Source organism: Garra rufa, chromosome 12 (assembly GCF_049309525.1).
Source record: "Garra rufa chromosome 12, GarRuf1.0, whole genome shotgun sequence".
Taxonomy (NCBI): domain Eukaryota; kingdom Metazoa; phylum Chordata; class Actinopteri; order Cypriniformes; family Cyprinidae; genus Garra; species Garra rufa.
Window position 1 is genome coordinate 19083932 of NC_133372.1, and position 18043 is coordinate 19101974.

The 18043-nt window shown below is 36.6% G+C and overlaps 1 protein-coding gene across 2 annotated transcripts; it reads right to left on the bottom strand.

Annotated features, from left to right (window-relative positions):
* Positions 1-1635: 1635 nt before the first annotated feature.
* Positions 1636-13401, bottom strand: lrrc8db (leucine rich repeat containing 8 VRAC subunit Db). 2 transcript variants are annotated; one of them, XM_073852067.1, is made up of 2 exons: positions 13273-13401; positions 1636-6502 (listed from the first exon to the last, which is right to left on the bottom strand). In XM_073852067.1, exon 2 carries the CDS (start codon positions 6498-6500, stop codon positions 3975-3977), a length of 2526 nt encoding a protein of 841 aa, XP_073708168.1. In that variant the 5' UTR covers positions 6501-6502; positions 13273-13401; the 3' UTR covers positions 1636-3974. The 2 variants fall into 2 exon arrangements, with proteins under 2 accessions (XP_073708168.1, XP_073708169.1); XM_073852068.1 differs by lacking the exon at positions 13273-13401 and adding an exon at positions 12692-13042.
* Positions 13402-18043: the final 4642 nt, after the last annotated feature.

Below are 18043 nucleotides of genomic sequence, written 5' to 3' on the forward strand. Positions count from 1 at the left end.
TTTTGTACTATAAAATAGGCCTGAACTCGGATTGATACATCCTTACAGTGTAAAAAATCTAAAACAAATGATTAAATACACTTTTCCGGTTATAACAAAACATCTGTGTTTGGTCTGTCCTGTTCAGCGCTGTGAAAGGTTACTGGTACCACGTGACAATGCCGTGTCTTTTTCAGCATCAGCAGCACCTTCAATTGAACTAAACTAACTGTCACAGAGAAACAATATGCATTATTTAGTCAACATACACACTGAATAGCTGATAAGGAAAATTACCAATGTTAATTTAAGGTACAACCAGTTAGAGGCAACTTCAGAAACACCGAACCCTGCCCCTTGTGGTATCATCATTTCATTCATTCATTCATTTATATAGAGAAGCAAAATAATATTTGTAACACTTTCAAGACATTATTGTCATTCACCAATAGAGGGAGCTCAAACCTAAACCACTGTGCAAGGATTCCACTGAACAGTCAAGAATAACCAGGACATTTCGTGGCGAAAAATGTCTCGTTATGTTTTGATATTGAGATTTGATTTATTAAAGTTCTTGTTTTGAAATACAAAACTAAAATAACTCACAATTATATTTGTAATACTTCCAAGACGTTATTGTCTTTCACCACTAGAGGGACTTCAAAACTCAACCACTGTGCAAGGAGGTCCAGAATATTTCGTTAGCAAAATTCGGTGTTTTGATATTAAGAAATGAATTTATTTTAAAATACTATACTAATATAACTCTGAATTGATGTTTAAAGCTATATTGCACATTATTACTCTCTTAAATTATGTTATCTCCTTAACCTCCTCAATATACAGTGGTGGCCAAATTATTAGAACAGTATTTTTCACTAGCTAAATAATGGTGTTAAAGTCAGTTATTTCTATCTTTAGCTGTAGTGTGTCAGTAGGAAATAACAGTTTACATTTCTAAACATTCATTTAGCCATTAATTGTAATAATCCAGTGAGATTTTTGTTTGTCTGTCTGGAATGACATGAAGAAACCAAACAAACTGAGACTGAAATCCAGAGAAACTGTGGCAACATTTCCAAGACGCTTTACGAAACCTACCTGCAGAGCTACAGTACAGTACTGTTAAAAGTTTTAGGCACTTGTGTAAAAATGCTGTAAAATGAGGATTCTGTCAAAAATAATATCTAAATAGATTTTTTTAAATCAAATAACTTCAACATTTTGGTGTGACCATCTTTTGCATTTAAAGAAGCTTTTGCCCTAGGCTCACTTGTGCATAGTTTCTCAGGTAGCTTTGCAGGTAGGTTTCTTGAAGCATCTTGGAGACGTTGCCACATTTCTTCTGGATTTAGTCTGTCTTAATTTGTTGTTTCCTCATGAATGATGATGAGATCAGACCCTTGTGTGGAGCACTAGCTGTTGCCAGACTCCTTATGCAAACAAAAATCTCACTGGATTATTACAATTAATGGTAAAATGAATGTTTGCGAATGTAAACTGATATTTCCTTCTAACACACTACAACAAAAGAGAAATTACTAAATTCGAATCATGTTGGCCACCACTATATAGGTAAGCTTTTAGTTCCTTACGTTATAATCATCTAAATGTTAACATTTCAAACATCACAGACACCAAGATATTTATTTTCAATGTATTTATTATTAAAAATTGCAAGTTGCAAATTGAACATCCTTTCAAACAAAACGTGATTAGGAGCAAAGCAGACTAAATTCATTCTCCTTTTCATCAAAAACAGAAAGGCTAAACCATGACAGGATGCAGTATGCTACATTCAAGTCTGAAGAGCAATACACCTTAAAGTAGCTTGCTGAGAAATAAAACACATTTCCTTTTATTCTGAAAATAAGAACTCAGTCGGAATGAACAATAAGTGTTTTTATGTACCTGAATGGACACAGCGTATTTTCTGGAATCATTTCGAATCAGGTACATCACATTAACACTAATAGTAGCTTCTAGAAATGGAACATAAATTAACAAATCTCTACATGAACGAACAAACAAACCTTCAATCCAAACATCAAACAGAACCAACAGAAAGTTACATTTTACAAAATCTATATAGTAATCTATTTCAAAATCACTTGCAACATTGAAACTCATCTTTAGATTCACATGTGGTTTTAATTATTGTTAGTCACACATGTATCAAAAATGATTTACAAGCCTTAGCTGGCAAGACATCAAGTCTGAAGATTCTTGAGGGGTCACAAAGATACCAATTACAGATCAGACCCTGCAGCATTTCAGAAGGACAAATTTAACACAGTGTGGGAAGTTTAATTCCTTAAAATGACTAGACAACTCTTGCGTGAAATGTAAATAGGTCAAAAACTGAAAAAAATGAGGTTGGTGAACTCAATAATTTAAAAAAATCAAATACAATGGATGTTATCCAGATTATTAAATTACTATTAACCCTAATAAAATCTTTCATAAACAACTGAATGATTTGAAGCAAACCCCACTTAATCTATGTCAACAATTAGTACATAAAGCAGCTAAATATTACGGATACCCTTTATGTTTCAAGAGACTGAGCACAGTTGCACTTCCTTTTTTCATAAAAATTCCTGGCTTGAAATTATGAAATGTTTAAGGAGTTTCAGAGTGCAATAATGAAACCCTAAAGTATTGTAGTGAGCTAACTTGAAGGGATAGTTTACCAAAAAATCAATTCTGTCTTCATGTACTCATCCTCATGTTTATTTTTGCTTCAACTATCCCTTTAAATCTTGACCATGTTTCATTTATTTGTTTATGGCAGATTTGTTTCTCCATCAGGACAAATTAAACAATGTTTCAGGTTAGGCTTATGTAACATGTAATCCCAGCATTGGCGTGAATATCGATACCTAACATCTGGCAACCTTTTTGCGCATTTGCCTCAAAAGCTGACTGCATGGGCATGCACACCACAGAGCATGTCAAGAACAAGGTGATTCACACAATGCAAGCATTTTCATTGCTTTAACTAGCCAGAAACGACTAGCAGTAAAGCAGATGGTAGTCATACACAGTTACAGGCGATTATATATACTACATCTGGGCATTTTAACTACATGTCTACTGGAGTTTTCTGAGCATTAAGGACCATGCAGTGTATACACATTACAGGTCTGTCCCATCATATGGCGTTATATACACAACATGCACAAGTCAAATGAGATCCACTTATGCATAACCATTATGAAAAGATGATGTTAAAAGGAAAACGCTATTTTATTGCCAAAACTTGCACAGGTATTATGTGCATTGCACTGCATCGACAAACATTGTTATTCAGTTCCAAGCATTTTGGTTAATAGAAATTGAATAGGTGGACAGTCTTATTAAAGAAAGATCAAACAGATAGAACTGAGGTATAACATAAACAGTTTGATTGAATCTCGAATGGATATGGTAACATTCAGTATCTTAAATACTTCAGTGCACATCTGAAATTACTTTAGTGCACTTTTCACTGAGCCTAAATGAGAATTCCTTTTTTGGGGAATTCCAGGGAGACTTTTTTACTTTGTTCTTTTACCACTTCTAGTCAAGTACAATAGTTGAGATTAAGTTTATAATGAAATGTCAGTTGTTCTGGGTTCTCCCAAATAATAAATACAATCAATAATGGCACCACAATACACAATGCATGTGATGCAGACTTTGCGGATAACAGCTAGCGAAAATGTTTCCATTGTAGCATGGGCAAAAAATTAAAAACAAAAACCCATGCAGACAGGCATAATGATCTCAAACATTTGAATAATTCTTAACTATTCAATTAAAGTTCACAAATGTTTATATTGGCTTACCGGCAATTTGTTTTGGCCTGTGCAAAAGCTTTGATACTGGATTCATTCTTATACGTGGAAAAATCGACTCATGCCCACAGTCCTGGATAAAACAACAAAGACTAAAAAAAAAACAAGTACTGAAACACTGCCTAACCATCTAACCATTTTTTTCCTGTTCCACAATCACACTCCGTTAGCAAAAGTAGCACTGGTTTCCTGACTTATGCTCTCTTTGACCTCTAGGGGCAGTGAATCGAAAAGGTGATCCTCCACAATGAGGCCATTCCGCCGCAAGAGTCGGCACTGGCCAAGCTGTGCGGGCAAGCGATCCAGGCAGTTCCCCTTCAGCTCAAGATGAGTAAGCTGCAGCAACTGCACGATTTTCTCGGGCAGCAACGAGATGCAATTGTGCCCAAGGGATAGGGTACGCAACTTTGTGCATTTGAACAGCTGCTTGGGTACCACTTCCACCTTGTTTCCTGTGATGGCAAAGTGCTGTAGATTTTGGAGAAACCCCACCTCTGGAGGAATCACCACGATGGAGTTGTGACTAACATCAAGGTATCTCAGTTTGAGAAGACTGAACAGAGTGGTAGGCAAGGTCTCCAGTTTGTTATGCGACAGATAGAGGAACTCTAGGTTTTTGACGTGACTTATGGACAGTGGAATGGAAATGATTTTGTTATGCCACAGTTTGAGGCAGTTAAGCCGTTTAAGGTGCTGGAAACTGATGACCTCTTCGATAGTACGGATATTGTTCGATTTCAAGTCCAACTCTTGCAGGATGGTCAAACTAAAAATGGCATGCGGTATCCTTTCCAGTTCGCAATTGTGCAGTTCCAGTTCAGCAAGGTTCATCATCTTTTTCAAGCTGTTCAACACCAAGAGTTTAGTACCATCATTGTGGACCACAAGTTTGATCAGGTGGGGTGATAAGTCTGTGATGTTAGTCGGGATCTTGGTAAGGTTGCTCTTCAGATGTAGGATCTTTAGATGCCTCAAGTCCCTGAGGGACTCCAATCCTATCATTTTGTTATTCTCAGAGTTCAGGTTTCCCACCAAGTAGAGCTCTCTCAAGTTCTTCAGCATGTAAACCCAAGTGGGAATCTCTCCTACATCCGTAAACTTGACGTGAAGGCACCGGAGGTGATCGCGGAGGAAACTGAACGCAGTCTGTTCGACTTTGGCAGGGCAGTGGTAAAAGTGCAACTCGTGGAGGTTGATCATCTGGGAGATTTTCGCTGTGATACGTGCCTCTGGGATGAGTTCTAGTTTCAGGACTTCCAAATCAGTGAGGTCAAAAACCGCATCAGGAACACCTGAGAGCATGAAAAGATGCAGCTCAAGCTTGTCCTGCGCATTGCGAGTCACATGTTGGCGTAGTTTCTCAAAGGTCCATTCGTGGTTTAAGCTGATTTCCCGCAATTTGTTCTCGCTTACCTCTGAGAGAAAGACGCCGAAACGTTTCGAGTACAGCTGGTCATACTGGTCCACCATGTGTAGGAGGAAAGCAAAGTCATTCTTCACATCTGGGATATCACTAAAACTGCTTTCTTCTCTGACTTTCTCAAAAGAGTACTCTTTCAGAGGCCGCCTGAACAACCAAAAAAGAGTGTAGATGCAAACCATGCCATAAACGAAAATGAGGACAATGTAGCTAACGAGAAGTTTTTTCAACATAAAAGCCATGTTGTGGGTGCATTTAAATTTTGTGTATCCAGTTAAATGCTTGATTTCAGGCTCACAATCATGGTCGAATTTAATGGATGTGACAAAGGTCATGGTGTAGCACAGAATCAGAATGAATTTGACAGTTTTTATTATTGTTTGCGCTACATAGAGTTTGTAGATCATGTCGCTGTCTTCGACATGCGTGCGGAACTTCCTGACTTTCTCAAAAAGTGCTTTAGCTTGCTCTCCATCTTTCTTATCCAGTATAGTCATACTTGGAACTTCGATGACTGGCTTCTCTGCAGAAAACTTAATGTTAGATTTTGCAAGCATGGGTGTGGACTGATTTGGACTTCCCTCCTCACTGCTGGTTGAAAGATGCTTTGGTAACGTGGAGGCTCCAGTCAATCTCTGCTTATTCTCTTCAGAGTCTTCACAGGCTGTTTCCGACAATGCCTTGGTTGTCCAAGGGGACTCGAAACACTTTCCCAAAATAGACACAAAATGCTCAATTTTGGAACTGGTCTTTGGATACTTGAACCAAAAGTTACTGCTCACCATGAGAACAATAGTGTGAATGAGAGCTAGATATGGAAAGTATTTTGAATACCATGGGAGGGCGACATGGTAGCACATCTGATTAACAAAGACATACTGCTGAAAATCCAGATTTGTTCGTAAACCCGTAGGCTGAGGTTGCCTGACAGCAGACGACTGTGGGAAGTGTTGGACAACACTGTCGGTTTGTTCTTTGCTTGCTAAAGGTGCAGCTGCCAATGTCACATGGCCTCCTCCTGTCCCTGAGCCAAGTGCTTTCTCTGGTGGCCTTTCCGTGGCCACAGGGGTTTGGTCCTCCAACGATTCCAGAACAGGAAGGCAAACCACCTGATCTTTGGTTAACTGCATGGTCCCGGCAAATATGGCCAGCATAAGCATGACCACACCCAGGTAATCCATAAAGACGTCCCACCATGGTTTCAGTATCCGATAAGTTGGCTGGATGTCATTTAGAGAGGCAACTTCTGTGAGGGTAAACATTCCTACATGAAAACATAAACAAAAACAAGCATTTAGTATATAGACAAAATATTGTTTAAAACACATGTACCAACTTCTTATGTGCTCTGTATTCATTTTGATTTCGCATAGCTTTGAAAAACTAGTCAATTCAATTGTATGTACACATCTTCATCATTATGTTACAAATAACAAACAAATCAAGTGCCTACACTCACTGCTGTGTGAAATACAGGCTTGACATAACATAAGTCATTCTCATATTCCATTATATCAATGGAATAATACAAGGAGTGGCCTAACACACCACTAAAGATAACAAATGGTCCCATTGCTTAGGGAGACATCCTAGTGTCTCTGTCCTGTATCACTTTTCACAGCACAGAGCTTGATCAGTGCTCAGGAACTAAAGCACTGCATTAGACTTTCTTATTAGATTATCAGCCTTAGTGAGCCCATACTGTACTGCACGAAGACAACAGTACTGCAGTGGTGAGCTGGGCCAAAGACAATGTTGTCTTTAATATCAAGTTGCAAGTCTCTGCTCTAATATTCAGGCATTTTGCAGGGGTACTATTGACGTGCAGAGCTCAACTTTCACATTGCTAAGACTTACACATAAACATCCAATAGGCAAAATTGAATGACCTTCTCACTGTCAAGAAACAAATGACTGAATGTCATAATGATTAATTAACTTGTATTTCACTTGGCTAATCAAGCTGTTATTTATATAAATCATAAATGTTTTGAGTACCATTGTTGGATGATTGAGTTATTCTCCTTGAAGCAAAGTGTTATCAGATTGCATGCCCTATTACCAAATACTTCGATTTTTCAATGAGGACTTTTACTGCCTGTAGGATCTACTAATAAAACGAAGTCTAGACTTGCTTCACAAGACAATCACATTCCATCCAAGTCACAAGCGCTTTGTTCTTGTGCTTCGCCTGTCCTACAGATCTTTCGTTCAAATCTTACACTGCCTTTGATGTTAACATGTCAACTGTAAGGAAGCTTTAAGTATCTAAGAAGCATAAGAAAATGAAGTTCAAGATACATTCAAATTCTGTATTTCGGTTAATAAATGCCAATTCGAGATTGGTATTAGTTGCTGTAGTAGCTGTATATGCTTAAGTCCATGCCGTGTATTTTCCTCTGCATTAATTAGTCTCTAATTTAGTGCAATTACACAATAGCTTATTTAGTCATGTCAGCTTGCCGTAAACAACAATTACTGCTTTCTTAGTGTGTTGTCAGTGGGGTAAGAACAGCACTCTGGATTTCTTAAAATACACATAATTAGATGCATATTACATGACAGTACAGTGTGTTCAGATCAAAAACCTAGATTCTGGTTGGATATTTCAGCATGATGATCTATTTTGGTAGATCTGTCATTTTATAAGTAGGAACATCTGTAAAGCTCGTCACTTCTTTGATGGTACTTCACTGTGAAAAAAAAGAAAAATCAGCCCTTTAAGGAAAAAAAAAAAATAATACAAGCCTATCAAATAGTAGAAGTAGAAATTGAGCACAGCCACCAGCAAGGCTGTGAATAATATTGAGTCATCTAATAAATTTAACACTCAAAGACTGGTAAAGTAGGACTCAACAAGACATCAGAGAATGTCTGAGGATTGTTTTTTTCCACTGTCTACCCAAAATAATTTGCTAGACATCAGTTCCCAAGATCTACAGCTAGAAGGTTACACACATGTAACCCTATGAGCTGAGATGTTCATACAAATGTTTTCAAGAGTCTACAATATGCATTATCTGTTCCACTGTTATCTATCTATGAATCAATTAACAATAAGTCTATGATTTGATATGATGGGATATGACATAATGCAGACTCTCAGAATAATGTACTTTTCATTATACATGCATTTATAGCAATCACTGACAGGAAACACTTATGCAAACAACTGGCAATTACCTTATCACTGGTATACATTCAACAAGCATTTGTCCATTTCCTCAATACTCTCATCATTCAACATTCAAAGTGGCTAGTTGCACAAAAATGATTCACTTCGACTTTAAAGACAAATTTGAGGTAAATAAATGTTTTTGTCTGAAACTGAACTAATTTCCTAAATTTTAATTTCTAATGCTATTTCATGCATTATTAAATAACTATTTCAGAGTTATTTACACTTTTAGATTCTCATGCTAAACATGACCAAAGTCAAAAAAATGATTTGGACATATGTGACTTGAGATACAACTATTTGAAAATCTGGGCCCGTATTCAAAAAACTATTTATCTTAGCACTAAGAGGTCTCCTAAATAGCAGTAAAAGTTTTTAGCTAAGAGTAAAGGCGGTGTTGAACTCGTTGCTATGGATGATGTCAGCATGCTTATTAACTATGCACACAGTAATTGGCTGATAGGGGAGGGGTCTCTGTCAGAGATTTATTCATAAAATATTGTTGAGGGCAATATTATGTTGCCATATTCAAATAAAGGTTTAAAAATAAAGATGTTGCCACTAATGTCAATTAGTGTCAATAATTGAACAATAGAATAGCTTTTTACCCAACCTGTTAACGAAAACAAGGATATATTCAAAGGAAAATTTGGAGTATGAATAACCTCCAAAACCAAAAAAGATGTGTGGGAAAACATATGTGTGCCAATAAATTCAACATGTTCCTAAAATGTTTACTGTTTACGTTCCAAGGCAGATGGCAACAGGCATTTTAGCCCTGTAAAAAAAAAAAAAAAAAAAAAAAAAAAAAATTACAAAACTTTATGTTTTTACTGATAATCCTAATGGATTAAGTCCAAAAAATACAGTACAGGAAACCATTTATTAATGATTTTAATGGTTAAAAGTTGATGGTTTGTAATATTTGTAATAGTATTTGTAGTGGAAACAATTAGAATTTCTGTGATGATTGGTTTTTTTTTTCAGCAGAGAGGATAGGTTTGTGATTTGGTCTTAGTGATTAGGAGACCTCTTACTACTCCTAATGCTAGTTTTAGCGCTAAAATGCTTTGTGAAATACTCTTAGAGCAAAAATTTAGGAGTCCTAAAAGTTTTTAGCTAAGAGTAAAGGCGGTGTTGAACTCGTTGCTATGGATGATGTCGGCATGCTTATTAACTATGCACACAGTGATTGGCTGATAGGAGTCCTAAATTTTAGGATTGACACGCCCATTATTTTTAAGCTTTTCTCCTAAATTGGCAAGTTACAAGTTACTTTTAGCCTTAAGATGTTTTGTGAATACGGGCCCAGGAATCTGGAAGGGTGCAAAATAATCAAAATATTGAGAAAATCGCCTTTAAAGTTGTCCAATTGAAGTTCTTAGCAATGCATATTACTAATCTTGAATTAAGTTCTGATACATTTACGGTAGGAAATTTACAAAATATCGTCATAGAACATGATCTTTGCTTAATATCCTAATGATTTTTGGCATAAAAGAAAAATAGATCATTTTCACCCATACAATGTATTTTTGGTTATGCCTACAAATATACCTGTGTTACTTAAAACTTGTTTTGTAGTCCAGGGTCATACATAACAGGGCTCGAAATTAACTTTTTTACTTGGTAGCACTGGTGTTCCCAACTTCAAAAATTTAGGAGCACCAAAAAAAAAAAAAAAAATTAGGAGCACCCAATTTCTTTTTAGTAATGCGCCGGTCTTGATTCCTCATGGCCGATTTTGATCGCCAATGTTTTACAAGCAAATGGGCTGATTCTGAAAGCCTTTTTTATATATTTATTTTACGCCTTAAGCAAGGGACAAGAATGAATGAAAATTTGAGTACATGATCTCTATTATAGGTAGAGCCATTTAAATTAGAGGCAACCACTGCATTTTTAAACAATCTACAGTAGAAATAACAAACAATAAACAAAACAGTTCTTTCTTAGTCGTGTAGACAATACATGCAGCCATAATCAAAGTAGGCTACTCATTCAATATTCAAAGTGCAAATAGAGACCGCATTTTTTTAAAGCATGATACAGAGCTATTGCCTAGATATGTTATGTAGCCTAATTAGCACACATTGGGGAGTCGCTCACTAAACTTGGGGTATTAAAATTGCTTTTGAATGCGCGTGCGCGTTTTACTTTTGGTTTCGTTTTGTCGGTCGCGCGAAACTCTCGGCGGCGCTGAGCGTGCATTCTACAATACAAGACATTACTTTAACAGAACCATTTAAAAGTTGGAGGACACAAAACAGGATTTTGAAAAGCGTGTCACCAGTGGAAATTATGCCCATGCATGAGTGGAACTCTGCCACTGAGTTATCATTTGATGTGGATGTATGCCACGCTGTATGCCTGTATGCACAATAGCCTATATTGAGACTGAGGCGCCAGAATTGTATCTGACAGAATGTGCGCTGTAGCACGAAATATATTTCTTCAAAAGCAGATTGTGGAGAACTTTTAATTGTCCACAATAAAAATAAATCGTCATATCACACACCCCTAATTGCAATACAGTTTGTGCAAATCCGGAACAGAGATCGACGTTGAAGTTGAGAGTTCCTAGTTTAGCAGAGCGCAGTGTCCGTGACAGGGAGTGATTGACGGCTAATATCTAAAATATGCATTAAAGGTAATAATGTAAAGATGAAGTTTAAATGTTTATGTAATGTTGGAGAGAACGTGAACCTGTCACTGTATCAGCTCACAGCAGTCTGCGCACTAGTAAGGCTTACGGAAGTTTTGTAAAGAACCGAAACCCAGTCGCACCACAACAATTTCTCGCACTCGCACAAATGCTCCCAAATATAATTTGAGGTCGCACAGATTAAATTTTGGGAGCATATGGGATCAAAACGGTCGCAATTTTGAGCCCTGCATAACGTATTTCTGTGCCAAATGCACTCCTTCCAGGTTCGTACAAGTTTCGATAAAAAAAAAAAATCTATCATGGCTCTTCATGACGTCATAAAGAGCGGAATTACTTGTATAGGCTCTTCGCCTAGAAGAAACGTGGGCACACATCGACCAGAGCAAGAGCAAGATTGCACTCATCATCGTGCTTCATTCGACAGCGCTGCACAGGACTTGTTCTAGAAAAATGTCTCCAGTGAAAATGGAACCCAGTGTTACATGAACAGTGAATGCAGTTTGTTTTTCTGGGGCAGGAACGGAGTTTCACAATTGTGTTTGATTGTTCCCACCATTTTGGTGACGAATGTTATATAAACAAGGCCCAGTTTTAAAAAAAAAAGTGAATATAGCATTGAGAGAATAGCTAGGATTCTGACTAATAAATCAGAGCTGCATTATTAATTCTGATCATTCACAATTTTTTTTTTTTTTTTTACCAGTCTATTGTGATGAGAAGCCACATTTTTAACCTCACCTGAGTAACACAACTTTAAACCACAAAAAACACAATTACCATCACAGCTAGCCTTATTTAACCTCAGTCTGGGTTTTTACCCCATAACTAGGTCACGGCGGCAGCTGTTATTTTCATTTGCTGTGGCTCCAACAGACATTTTAAATGACAATGCTGTTAACCAATCATGTCTCTTTATGTTATCCTGTAGATTTCAGCATTGGGGCAACCATTTGTATCCCAGTGTGTGTAGAGGCTGCTGCAGTTAGTGAGTTCAAATAAAAATAAAGTGTTATTGTAATAGTGTACGAATTGATGTATGTGTGTATGTATCCGTGTAAGACAGGAAAAAACAGGATTAAGTGCTGAAACTGAAACTGAACATCTGCTCATATTTGCCAAGTCAAGTGTAAGAAATCAAAAACAACATTAAGGTCAACCAAAAATTGTATGTTCTGCATATAAATATGCCAATTCAAAAACACCAAATGTGTCTCAAAAATGAAAGAAACGGCAAAAGAAACCTAAAAATACACTTAAAAACACACACTTTACATTAACTTGAAAAGCACTGACTGGATGAAATTTTAGTGAGGGGCAACACTGTACAATATTATGAAACAAATTATGTAATAGCCCATGTATTACCTAAAATGAGATAAACTGGTGTCTTACTTGAGACCTGACATTAATATCAGTTAAAAATTAGCCTGTGCAACTGTTTGAACAGTCAATACAGTTTGTACAGTCTCATACAAAAAGTGTCCAAACCATGTTGCTTTGACTGCTCTGAACTACTCTGACAGTCTTCATAAACACAGCCTCAAAAAAGATACTCGACTATTTGTAATATTTCAGAAATGGATGCGTAACATAACATATATACTTACTGTCTCATATAAACGTCATCAGACGTCATCCATGCAGCACTTTAATTTCCTGAGAATCTGAAACACATTCATCCACTTGTCCTTGCCGTAATGGGGACACTGTTGTAGACAAATATGCTGTCCACTCGCGTGGAAGACGTCATTTTGAGCGCATTCACGCCAGTGTGTTTCTATACCGGGTCACGACATATATACGACAATGCTTCCCAATAACGCGTAAACTGCGAGCAGAACGCGAAATACAGGAGCGGACTGGAATATTCCCTATGAGCCCAATACGGTGTCTTGTCATGTCTTCGCGGTTCTGTGCAGATTAACGCCGCACAGGCAGGAAACCGTTGGAGTTTCTGATGACACTGTTGTGTTAAAGCAGAAAAAGTACCGGTACAAAAGGACAAGTTACTAATCATTTACCCGAGAGGGCTTTATGCACATGTAAGGGTCCCCGCTCATCTCATTATTATGGTACATTCAGTGCCGCGCGCACAGCAGCAGAGTCAACCAGTCTGCACCAGTTCTCTACACTGCATATCCGCCACCTTTAAACCCCCACAAACACACATTTACAGCCTGATACATACCTCAAACCAAAGCTGTCATTTTAAAAACGTCAACGCTTCCACGATATCCATGCGAATGAGAGAATGAATGAGAAATGTCTGTAATAAACAGAAATGTGCTGTCAAATAGAGGAAGTGCATGTGGGCGGAGCTAAAGTTTACGGGAGGATTTACGCGCGAAACACCTGACCGGTGTCTCTAAGTTACTAAGCAACCAAACCCAGTTTGTTACACTTGAACAGTTTGAAACCACTTTCCACGAAAAGGGTACAAAATTGGTTCAGGTTTTATTTTTATTTCAAATTACATAAGCTATTATTTGCCGTTTATACTAGATTGTTTATAAAGTAGACAAAAAAATAAAAAAGCATGGCAAAATTATTAACATAGTTGCAATTTTAGAATAGTCACTCAAAAGGTGCTTACAAATGTTGTTTGTTGTTAATTCTGACTATTTTTATTTATTTTTTATTATATTATATTACAGTTTAAAATAATGATTTTCTAATTTAATAAATTTAAAAATAAAATGTATTCATTAGTCAATACTCCAGTCTTCAGTGTCACATGATCCTTCAGAAATCATTCTAATATGCTGATTTATTACTTTTATTATGAATTTTAGAATTTAAGAAATAAATAAGAACAGCATTCATTCAAAATAGAAAATGTTTTATAAGTCTTTAACAATTTAACACATCCTTGGTGAATAAAAGTATCCATTTCTTAAAATAAAATAAAATAAAATAAAACATTTACTGACCACAAACTTTTAAATGGTAGATTATATTGTTAAAAAATGTTTCTATTTTGAAAAGATGCTCTATTTAATAGTAATAATAGTTCTATTTAATTTGATTAAATAATCCTGAACTAAAATATCACGTTTTAATCAAATATTATGCAGCAAAACTGTTTTCAACATTGATAATAAATCAGCATATTAGAATGATTTATGAAAGATCATGTGACACTGAAGACTGGAGTAATGATGCTGAAAATTCAGCTTTGCATCACAAGAATAAATTGTATTTTAAAACACACTCACATACAGTGCCTTGCAAAAGTATTCATACCCCTTCATTTTTTTTCACATTTTGTTTTGTTGCAGCATTATGTTAAACTGCTTTAAATTACTTTTTTCCACATCAATCTACATCTCATACACCATAATGACAAAGCACAAAACAAGTTTGTAACAACTTTGTAAATTTATTAGAAATAAAAAACTGAAAAGATCCCGTTTCTGGGACACTCAAAATTTAGCTCAGAAGCATTCATATAAGCTTCTAGATGTTACTACACTTCGAGTGGAGCTAAACTGTGGCAAATTCATTTGAATGAGTATGATTTAGAAAGGCACACCTCTCAGAAAAGGTCTAACAGCTGAAAATGCATACCAGAGCAAAAACCAAGTCCTGAGGTCAAGATAACTGCCTGTAGAGCTCAGTGACAGACTTGCGTTAAGGCAATGATCTAGGGAAGAGTTCAGAAAAAAATCTGCTGCATTGAAGGTTCACAGAAGCATTATCCATAATGGAAGATGATTGGAACAACTAGGACTCTAGAAAATGTCTGCCAGCCCCCATCCAAGCTGACAGAGCTTGAGAGGAGAAAAGGTGAGGCAAAGAATGGCAGATAATTGCCAAATGCAGATGTATAAAGCTTGTCACATCATACCCCAAAAGACTTGAGGCTGTAAAGGTGCTTCAACTATGTACGGAGTTAAGGGTATGAATACTTATGCAATGTACTTATTTCAGTGTTTTATTTTTAATAAATTTGTAAAATTTGCAAATCTGGTTTTTGCTTTGTCATTATTATGGTGTATGGAGTGTGAATTGATGTGGGGAAAAACTAATTTAAAGCAGTTTAACTTTTGCAAGACACTGTAGAAAAATAGCTATTTTACATTTAAATAATATTTCCCTATATTACTGTTTAATCAGATATTTTGATCAAATAAATGCAGCCTTGGTGAGCACAAGAAACTTCTTTAAAAAAATAAAATAAATCTTACTGATCACAAACTTTTATTTTGTATAGTGACTTGTGTTGCAGGACTGAATGGTTGAGACTGCTGATGTATACAGACAGTGCTGAAATAAAAAGATGTTGTCCCCCAATAATTTTGTTAAAACACAATTATAATGTTATAAAAATCAAAACGATAAACAAATACAAAGTGTAGTTATTACTAGACACCATAAAATAATAGGGGAAGGGGGGCTCACCTGTCAGTTTTCACTGTAAATGCATGCCTTTCTGTCTTGTTTATATGTAAATGAAATCCTTTATGTTTTACAAGCAAAACATATGGTTGCAAATAAGATTAAACAGACTTTGCCTTCCCCTCCCCACTGGACAACCAGGTCCTGCAAGTTTGCTTGTATTTAATTGCCACATGAACGTTTTGGTGTGGGTCATTGGTGTGGTTATTTTGTGTGACTAGCCACCTGCACACACAGAGGGAGACAAAGGACAGATATCAGGAAACCACAAAGAAAGGTCTCAGAGTTTGACTGAAACAAATGGTGACAAGGTGAATCCCACATTCCAATTTGTGCCGCAGGCAAATTCTGGGTGCATGAGGACATTTCTTGGCACTGAAGCTATTCAACTATAATAGGTTGGTCTGAAGAAAATACTGTGAAAGACTAGCTTAGCTTTAGTTTTAATGTCTGCTTTGATGGTTTAAATAGTTTCTTTAGATTATACGAAAAACAGTAGTTACGCTTATAGATTTCAAATCTATGTTGATTTATTCTGCATTCAGACATAAGGGTTTCTCTAATCACAAGCTTGAAATTGTCCTCTTGCCTCTATCCATAGCTCCACTTTGACAGCTGCTGCACCTTGCCTTTTCATGGTTGAGCAGAGAGCAGTCTTCTCCTCAGGGTAATTTTTCAAGATCACACTGTCCAGGGTCATCAGCTTGTCAGGTTTATAAAGACCTGCGGTCTGGTGCAGAACTTTTCCTCACTTCTTGGCTTGTTCTGAACGCAACACAAATCACAGACCTGCAAAAACTCTTCACAAGACAACATTAATGAACTTACTCATGCCACCCAGCAGCAACATGCTGTTTTGCATTAAACACTTGTTAAAATACAGTTGAGGTCAAAAGTTTACATCCCCCTTTCAGAATCTGCAAAATGTTAACGTTACCAAAATAAGAGGGATCATACAAAATACATGTTGTTTGTTTAGTACTGACCTGAATATATTTCACATAAAAAAAAGATGCTTACATATACTCCGCAAGAAAAAATTAGATGAATTTTTAAAAATAACCCGGTTCAAAAGTTTGCATCCCCTTTGTTTCTTAATACCTTGTTCTTACCTGAATGATCCACAGCTGTGGTTTTTTTTTTTGTTTGTTTTTTGTTTAGTGATAGTTGTTCAAGAGTCCCTTGTTTGTCCAGAACAGTTAAACTGCCCGCAGTTTCTTCAGAAAAATCCTTCAGGTCCCAAAAATTATTTGGTTTTCCAGCACGTTTGTGTATTTGAATTTGATTCCAACAATGACTGTGCGATTTTGAGCTTCATCTTTTCACACTGAAGGCAACTGAGGGACTCATATGCAACCATTACAGAAGGTTCAAATGCTCACTGATACTCCAGAAGGAAAAACCATGCATTAAGAGCCGGGGGTGAAAACTTTTGAACCGAATGGAGATGTGTACAATTTTCTTATATTTTGCCTAAATATCACATTTTTTTCATTTAGTACTGCCCTTCAGATGCGACAGAAGATAGTTACATGTTTCAGAGAAGACAAAATAAGTTAAAATTACCCTGATCTCCAAATTCAAAAAGTTCTCACCCAGTATTTAGACAGTTTTTCTTCCTATATTTTGCACATCGCGAACTTCTCCAGTATTTTCTCCTCTTTGCATTTATCTTTAGTGTATCTGGCTTCTGTTCATGTGAACATGTCGTTCACAGCTGGTTTATTTGCCCAGTTTAAGAATTAATTGTGTGTTATTATTAGTTGGACAAGTTTTCCAACCATTAGACAGAAGTGTATGCAGTTAAATGGATATTTCACCCAAAAATGAAAATTTAATCATTAATTACTCTCCTCATGTCGTTTCAAACCAGTTTGACCCTGTATAGACAGCAAGGGTCCTACACAAATTAAGATATTTTTGATGGAATCCAAGAGCTCTCTGACCCTGGCCTGCATAGACAGCAAGATTCCATGTTCAAGGTCCAGAAAGGTACCAAGAATATTGACAAAATATTCCATGTGACATCAGTGGTTCAACCCTTTATGAAGCTACGAAAATCACAACTTTATTTAACAATTCTTCACGTCACCCTAGCACCATTTTGGAGAGTACCACGATGCTTGCGTGTGTTTTTCTCAAAACGTCTTCTCCATTAAGGAAACAGTGTACGTTGCTTAGAGTATGCCGGGGTTTTTTTTGTTTTGTTTAAATCATACCATTTGAGTAATTTAAACCGGTTTATTATTTGAACTGGTATATCACCCAGCACTATGCCACAGAGTACCGATGTGGTCCCTCTAGGGATCGTGGACCCCCCTGTTGAAGCTCTTATTTGTAATGAGTCAGCCATACTACATTTGATAAATGGAATCTTTTATACTAAGTTGTGACAAGGAATCAGCCAAGAGTTAAACATCTCCATCTTGTTTACAAATTAGTGTAGTTGTACTCTATTTCAGGGTGCAAGTACTTGCCTGCTTTAGATCTTTACATGGTGTTGTGTTTCAGAACGGTAATTAAACAAGATATGTTCTATATTCGCTGCTTCTAGCATTTGC